We start from the raw sequence: 8,959 nt of genomic DNA, 5'->3' as shown, positions 1-8,959 counted from the left end.
CGGAATTGTATAGTCGATGTAGATTTGATTAGACCCGTAAATTTTTTTAACAAAACAGCGGACGTCTAGTCCCTAGTCCAATCGAAGATTTATATCCGGTCATTCAGACGGGCCTCATTAATTGTTTTATCTCTTCAACTTTTTCATTTTTTTTTTCCTTTTTGCAAAAGCAGTATTTTTGGGTCCAGTACTATTATTGTGGCGCGGAGTGGGCCAGACCTATCGATAAGTTTAGGCAGAATATTTCCATTTTTGGCTGGAGAATATAATTGCTGACGTGCACAAGTAATCAGCTGCCAGGAAAAAAAAGGGTTCGCAATTGGCCCAATCAAATGGATGAAACGGCCACCGCAAACCACTCAAATTGTGAGTCACCTTCAGCAGGTACGATACGGATAAGGCGGAACCAGGGGTGTGGCCAAGGGTGATTTCGGTTCGGTTGGTTCGGTTTTTAGAGATTTGGACAACCGAATAATCGGTTCGGTTTTCAAAATTTAGCCGCCGAACTGATTGGTCACGGATAAGGTGGAACCTGGGGTGTGGCTAGAGGTGATTTCGGTTCGGTTGGTTCGGTTTTTGGAGATTTGGATAACCGAATAATCGGTTCGGTTCTCAAAATTTAGCCACCGAACCGATTGATCACGGATAAGGTGGAACCTGGGGTGTGGCTAGGGATGATTTCAGTTCAGTTGGTTCGGTTTTTGGAGATTTGGACAACCGAATAATCGGTTCGGTTCTCAAAATTTAGCCACTAAACCGATTGAGCAATCGGTTTTTCAGGACGTAGGGCTTTTTAATGCGCTCAATCGAATTTTTTTCATCTTAATCTAAATCGTTCAGAGATTGTTGAGTAACATTCAATATAAAAATTAAATTAATTGGATATCATTAGTTGCTTGGTCAAGAAACTAATGACCAAGGAATTTTTACGAGGTGTAGGGCATTTTTATACGCTCAATCGAATTTTTTTCATCTTGCTCTAAATTGGTCGGAGATTGTTGAGTAACATTCAATATAAAAATTAAATTGATCGGCTATCTTTAGTTCCTTGGTCAAGAAATGATTTCTACAAAAATAGATGGCTAGTATAGTTTCAAAAATGCACTATGAAACAAATCTATCTTGATATTCTGACGCCAACGCATGATTATCTTGATTTTTGATGCACATGTAGTACGTGGTAACCTCTAAAAACTGAAGGTAAATCACGATGATAAAATTTATATTTAGCATACCGAGACGCTTTACACCCTCGTAGCACTTGCCACACTAGAGAAAAAAGACAGCCACTCAGCGAGCCAGTAATATCTTTCTTGCAATTTACACCTAAAATATGTCACCACATCCACATTGGTCCCCTTGAAATGCACTAGAGCCTTGTTATCAATAACCATGTATACGATGATAAGATAAAGGGCAATGATTGTCGCACTTTCCAAATTACTAACAACACTTCAAAAGGGGAGTGCAACAATCAAGATTGATTTTCGCACTCCCCTTTTGGAGTGCGGTTAGTAATTTGGAGAGTGCGAAAATCAATTTCCTCAGATGAGTAATATGTCATAACCAAACAGGGCCTAGCCTATCAAAAAAACAAAAACAAACGGGCCTAAGCCATTGGCCGTACAACTCGGCTTGGTGCTTAAACCCGGCATATTTTTTTTGATCGACAAATTTTTTTTTTGTTACAAACTCGAAAAATGGTACATCGAGGATGCAAAAGGAAAGACATAACACTCGCATCATGATATTTGTACATCAAGTGAGTTTTTCACTTACGATAATCTGTTGTGAGGAAATTTTCTGTTCTCCATGCCACCATGATGCAGTCGATAGTCCAGTTGTGCCACATGTAACCATGGTAAATTTGATCATGATTAATTACTTCGTTCTTAATTCAGGCATCTACATGTACATCATACAAAGAAAGATTTAACTTCAATACCCCAAAATTAATCGAGGTGTGCGCAAACTGGCCTGAACATCCGGTTATCAGAAAAATAGAAGAAGAAAGATTTGCCGAATTCCCACATTAGCGTGCCCCATAATTCTGTTATAAGTATTTCTTTTTCTTATAGATGGTGGTAGAGAACAACTTCAAGAACGAGAATTTTATGATTGAATTGGGAGGTCAATACTTCTATCTCTTTGGAGTTTTTAACTTTTTATGTTTGGTTTTCAAGGCTTATTATGCATGTTGTTAGGTTTTGGTGTCGGTTTTTCGATTTTTCTTCGGTTTGTTTTCGTTTTTTTTGGAGCTTTGGATTTTGAGGTATATTTTGGGTCTTGAAATTTGGTTTGAAGTTTTCGTTTAGATTTTGAGGTGTTTGTAGTTAGGTTTTCCTAACATACGCTTCTAAGATTCAAGATTTAGGGTGTTTGTATGCATAACATACGCTTCTAGAATTTTATCATCTTAACCACGGTAGGAGTACGGTTAAACGAGTGTCAAAAGAATTGTAAGTAGATTTCAGGTTTATGTAAGAGATACACCTCGAAAATGATGCAAAAAATGATTTTTAAGTTTTTTTTTTGTGTGGCCAAAACGATAACAAGTGATATTATAGATTCAAGAAACAATACGTCAAGAGGAAACTCAATTCCTAAACAAGAGATCAAGAAACCAACAAGAGGACACTCAGTCCAAAGACTACACCCAACTCTAATTAAACCCACATCTCCAAACAGACGGAGCACTGCAAAAAACACTCACACAGGTGTGAAAAGAGCCCCGCAAACGGAGAGAAATCCCACACAGGGGATACCAAAGAAGAGAACTAGAAAAAAAATGAGAAAAACCGGTAATGAAACCAGACAAAGTCTGCCGTACCGGAGGAGATTTCATCCATCAACCTAGATCTTCCATTTTGGGAGGGGGAGGATGCCTCCAGCGACTACGATCTACAAAACATTACCTCCAAAAGCCATCAAACTACGCGGCAGAAGACACGGGGGAGGGGCGGTGGATGGTGGTTTGGGGAATAGAGAGATGGGGTGAAGGGTAAAAGAGCTCCGAGATCTAGAATCAAGAAATGAAAAAAGCCCACGGGGCCAAATCCCTCCTTTGTCGTCCACCAATTGGGGTGTAAAACCCTGGGGGTGGGAAAGGAGGGAGATGGGAGCCCCGACTACTTTAGGGTTCTTAGAGCATCTCCTACCCATACTCTATATCTCTATTTGAGAGTATCAAAACATTCCAACCCATCCTCTTAACCCTCCTCTATTTGAGAGTATTGGATTTTGATCCTCTATATTTAGAGGGTATGAGAAAATATAGAGGATCATCTCCATAATACTATTCACTTTTTTAAAAGATATTTTTGTCCTTGTAAGCTTTTCTAACTAAATTTTTATACCAACCATATCCTTATGAGAGTATAAAAAAAGTTTTTTTTTCGTAAAGTGATTTTAAAGGGAAAAATAGAGGGTTTGTGGTTGGAGTAAATAGAAATAGTGATTTCCTCTAAAATCACTTTATGAATAAAATAGAATATTTTGATACTCTCCAATAGAGTATTGGATTGGAGATGCTCTTAGAGAGATGCGAGAGAAATCGGGTAAAAGGAAAAATCTACAATCTATATATCGACTAAAATATTAATATTTAATCTGTCCTTTTATCTCTAAAAAAAATAGAGAAACTTTACTAAATTTGTATATATGGAATATATATTGGTGACGACCAGCATGACAACATGCATTTCATAATTTTTTCTTTTTTTTGGTACTTCGGAATTTCACATGCATGTCATAATTGAAACTAAAAGCTTAAGGAAGAAAACTACTCCAGTAATCTCTCTCAATTGGGGTGATTACCGTGTTATGTTGTGTCATTTCGGGTATCGTATCTTTCTGGATTCGTGTCCAAACATTATTAACATGATTGCATGAACAACTTATTTATCAAATTTTAAAAATGAGAACATTTTCAATATTACCGTAATCACAGGAATGATAAAACTAAAAACAAAATATACCCAATAGTAATCAATTCATGACATTGAAAAATGCGTTAAACCACTAGACATAAATCTCAAAATTAAATATTTTTGAATGCTTTGTAGCTAAACAGAAAGTCTAGGTACACCGCATGGAATGCGGTGACCGGTCCACTGCACGCCTTTTGGGACTCATTCCGGGCTCTAATGGATATCGGTAGGTATGTTTTTTGAATTTGTATGAGTGAAACTGATAAGTTTCGCAGTTTTCGCCCCTATAAATTCAAAAAGCATATTTACCGATATCCGTTGAAACAGATTTTTTATAGAGCTCCATAAAATATTATTTTAAAATTTATGAATATTTTTCTGTATTTTTGTGAGGCCTGAAATGGGTCCCAATAGCTGTGCGGTGGATGGTCACCGCACCACATATCCGGTGGTCGTAGTCTGGCTCCGTGGCTCGTAGCTAAAACTCTAATTGCCACCTTGACAACCTGGATCTTTTCTCATTGAGAATAATTTATTCACGGCTCCTCTATGAATAAGTTATTTACGAAAGCACACAATCTCATTCATCCGTCTCGGCAATCAATGGTTGAGATATATTTTTAAACTTTGATCGGTAATACATATCTTTGATAGGTAATAGTTTATTTTTAATCCGAATCATTCAAAATACTTTTTGACGCGCGAGTTTAGACATTGTGAAACTCAGTTTACAGAGCCTCTGTAAATAAGTTTTTTTCTTTCTCATTAGTATATATTCCTCCTTTATCCTTTCCAACACAGAGATGCAAGAGAAAAACAAAAGAAGGGGTTGCACACTTGTACTTGTGCTTGTACTTTGCAAAAAGAAAATCCAAGTAGAATTTGGGCGTATAAAATAAAAAGGGTTAGTTTTCACTTTGAGATTCCTCTGTTTCGCTGGAGGAGAAATGCAGCCCAGATCACTGCCTAGGTATCTCTCTAATTTTATGTAAATTTTAAAGAAACTTTCAAGTAGAATTTGGGAGCGGAATAATTAAACAAAGGGTCCCGTCTCTTAAAGAAACGGATCCTTTATTATCCTAATTTAGAGATTAGACGAGACGGTCCAAATATGAACCATAGATTGACATGATTAATGGTTTGGATTTCGCTCGAAAATTCTTATCGGCAAATTAAAACCATTGATTATAGAAACTAATGGTCTAGATTTGAACGGTCCCAAACTTGGACAAGAAATGATACGAACCAAACAAAATTAGTGACGTTATAGTCATTCGCTGGCTCTGTTTTGTGGACGAAGGAATGCCGAGATCACTGCCTACGTATCTCTCTCTCCCTCTTTATAAATTTTGAACCTCTCTCTCTCTCTCTCTCTCTCTCTCTCTCTCTCTCTCTCTCTCTCTCCATAATTCAAAATTCACTGTATAGCTTAAATTCAGAACCAAATACAGCAATATAGCAAAAACGTGCAAAATTAACTAAAAAGTATAGCTTAAATTAAAACATTTAAAATATCCTACCCCATTAAAACAAAACCATTAAACCCATCTACCTCCTCTCTATTTATATTCACTTCCCCCATACGCCGCAACACAATACAGAGAGAGAGTGTGTGTGTTTTAGAGAGAGAAAGAGTGCTCTTCACGAGAGTATCTCTGAAAAAAAAAAAAAAACCATAAACAGAGAGAGTGAGAGGAATCAAACAGAACTTCAATAGCTCAAAATTCACTATGTGCAGCTCAAAAAACGCCGCCTCCGACGCCGCCACCACCATCGCCGTCGCGAACCACCACAGCCACCCCTCCCCACAAACCCATTTCTACATCGACCTTTCCTCCCTCCCATCCATCGCCAAACACCCCCCCGAAAAACAAGCACCACCACCACCTCAACAATCCCCGTACCCAAACACCCACAATATCCTCACCGAGACCAAACACCTCTTCACTCTCTCTCTCCCCATCGCCCTCACCGCCCTCATATTCTACTCTCGCTCCATAATCTCCATGCTCTTCCTCGGCCGCCTGGGCGACACCGAGCTGGCCGCCGGCTCCCTCGCCATCGCTTTCGCCAACATCACCGGCTACTCCATCCTCTCCGGCCTGGCCCTCGGCATGGAGCCGCTCTGCTCCCAGGCGTTCGGCGCGAGCAGGCCGAAGCTCCTCTCCCTCACCCTCCACCGCTTCGTCATATTCCTCCTCGCCTCCTCCGTCCCCATCTCCTTCCTCTGGTTCAACATTTCGAGAATCCTTCTTTTCTTTAAACAAGACCCAGAAATCACCAGCTTGGCCCACACCTTTCTGATTTTCTCCCTCCCCGATTTGTTCACTAATTCTTTCGTCCACCCGATACGCATTTACCTTCGCGCCCAAGGCATCACGTACCCGCTCACATTCTCAACCCTCGCTGGCACCATCGTCCATTTCCCGATAAATATCTTGTTCGTTTCCAAACTCCGGCTTGGGGTGTCGGGCGTCGCGGCCGCCTCCGCCGTGTCGAACTTCGCCGTGCTGGTGGCATTGGTTTTGTACGTGTGGGTTTCGGGGTTGCACGAGCCGACGTGGTGCGCGCCGAGCCGGGAGTGTTTGACCGGCTGGAAGCCGCTCGTGAAGTTAGCCGCGCCGAGCTGCGTTTCGGTTTGCCTCGAGTGGTGGTGGTACGAGTTCATGATTGTATTGTGTGGGGTTTTGGTGGACCCCAAGGCCACGGTGGCATCGATGGGCGTGCTTATCCAAACGACGTCGTTGATTTACGTGTTCCCGTCGTCTCTCGGGTTCGCGGTTTCCACCCGGGTCGGGAACGAGCTCGGGGCGAACCGGCCTGACAAGGCCCGGATGTCCGCTATCGTCTCGATATTTCTGGCTGCGGTGATGGGCGTGGCCGCAATGGTTTTCGCGTCCGGGATGAGGTACAAGTGGGCCCGGATGTTCACCGACGACGCCGAAATCCTGAAGCTAACGTCGGCCGCGCTGCCGATCCTGGGGCTCTGCGAGCTCGGGAACTGCCCTCAGACAGTCGGGTGCGGAGTGGTTCGGGGAACCGCCCGCCCGACCACCGCCGCCAATGTGAACCTCGGGGCATTCTATCTGGTGGGCATGCCCGTGGCGATCGGGCTCGGGTTATGGCTCGGGGTCGGGTTCGTTGGGCTCTGGCTTGGGCTTCTGTCGGCCCAGGTTTGTTGTGCCGGGCTGATGTTGTATGTGGTTGGGACTACAGACTGGCATTATCAAGCTGATAAAGCTCAGACGCTAACGTGCACAGGATGCGCAGATAACGGACCTCCTCCTCGGGATTGTGACGAAGAAGAGCAACATCCCTTGACTTAGACGTCATCATGATAAGAAAATTCAACTGACCATAATGGAAGGATCCGGTTTTTCTACGGTTTGACTGCTGAGAAGGATGTATAGTCTAATTTGAACTGTTTATATTTATAATTAATGGTTTAAATGTGTTGAATCTTTTACTAGTAAAAATATATTATTACCGGTAAAAGATTCAAAACAAATTTGAATCATTAAAAACGTTAATCGACGGTTGCGATCACTTAGACTACATCTGTAGTCCAAATCTGGCCAGCAGACGAACCATATCCTAATAGAAGACCCCCACGTAACTTCATTCTTTCTTTTCCATTGTAATCTTTGTATTTTTGTGTTTTGTATTTGTGAATTATTAGTAGTATGATTTTTTTTTTTGGTTGGGAGAGTTCTAAGGTGTTGAGTGAAAGTGACATATGGGAAGTTTTGCTTCTTCATCTTCCCTTTGTGATGGTTTCCCCTCGCTCTCTAGTTGGAAGATATTTTTTTCTATGATATTCAGTAATCGATGTCAAATAGTATTATCCTGTTACATTATTCTCCATCTATAGGGAGTCTCACCGCATTTATGTTGGATGGTTGGAGCCAAAACTAAGATCCCGCCACTTGTCAATGGTGCTAGGAGCATCCAAGCATGGTAGTTGGAAGATTTGGGATTGATTATTATTTGCCTAGATTAGCATATAATGCAATGATAGACGTTTTAAACATGTGAAGTAGTAGTAATTTTTGATACGTTTGAGTATGTCTAATTAAGGAGATCATTGGTGGTACACGGATTCTCTTGTCTGAAAAATCAAAACATGCATTGTTTATCTCATCTCTCCCTTCTTCTTCTTTTCACGGTCAGGGTGTTCGGATCAGTTTACACGTACCTCAATTAAATTTTCTCCTTGTTAAAGAAAGACCATCCACGCCAGATTCAGGAAATTCACAAAAAATTACTTTCTTACGGTATGACTCCAAGAATCAAATCATGGTCAATTGTGTGGTAAATAATCCCACCAGCTAACCGGACTAGTCTATGTGTGGAATTTTCTCATCCCTAAACAAACTCATATCATAGCATCCATATTTAAAATTGGCAAGCTTTTAGTGTTAATGCCAAAACTGTTGTGCATAAAAAGTTTGTACCATGTGCAAAGTACAAGACTTTTATTCACAATAGTTTTGACATTAACAAAAGCAGTTTAAGCATTATCATTTCCCTTTAATAAGGGCATAGCTTTCGATAAGAAATATGTTCATTGTACTTTAGATTCACCCATTTGCGCACGAGAAAAGTACTCCTATCGCGTATGCACGTAACTATATTGTGATAGGTTCTCAATTCTTTGGAGTCAGTCTATACGAGACTTTCTCTTGAGTTTTAATCGAGCTCTCCGCTAATGAGTGGTAGTTGATCTCTTTCGATTACTAGTTGTAGTGTGCATAAGATAGACTGAAATCTGTCTGAATCATTAAAAAACAATACCGTGTATGATTCTTTTTGACTGGGCGCATACAATACTTTCTAAAAGTTGTAGTCTTTTACACGGCATTTTTATTGGCTCCCCTTTCCGTATTTTTGGTTATTGATTTGCAATCTGATTAATTTTCCTTACTGAAAAAAAAAGAAGAAGGAAGAATTGATTATATAGGCTCTGTTTTTAGTTTTCGTTTTGTTTTTTAATCAACATAAACGCTGTGTTAGTTTTTGTTAGCCCAAAC

At 40.6% G+C, this 8,959-nt stretch overlaps 1 protein-coding gene across 1 annotated transcript; it reads left to right on the top strand.

Moving 5' to 3' along the window:
- The first annotated feature begins 5,504 nt into the window (after positions 1 to 5,504).
- On the top strand, positions 5,505 to 7,637 carry LOC131325447 (protein DETOXIFICATION 51). Its single transcript, XM_058357724.1, has one exon. The coding sequence runs from the start codon at positions 5,660 to 5,662 to the stop codon at positions 7,253 to 7,255; it is 1,596 nt and encodes a 531-aa protein (XP_058213707.1). The 5' UTR covers positions 5,505 to 5,659; the 3' UTR covers positions 7,256 to 7,637.
- Positions 7,638 to 8,959: the final 1,322 nt, after the last annotated feature.

The sequence above is a fragment of the Rhododendron vialii genome, chromosome 5a, assembly GCF_030253575.1.
Source record: "Rhododendron vialii isolate Sample 1 chromosome 5a, ASM3025357v1".
NCBI classification, from domain to species: Eukaryota; Viridiplantae; Streptophyta; class Magnoliopsida; order Ericales; family Ericaceae; genus Rhododendron; species Rhododendron vialii.
This window is presented reverse-complemented; position numbering and strand designations above follow the sequence as displayed.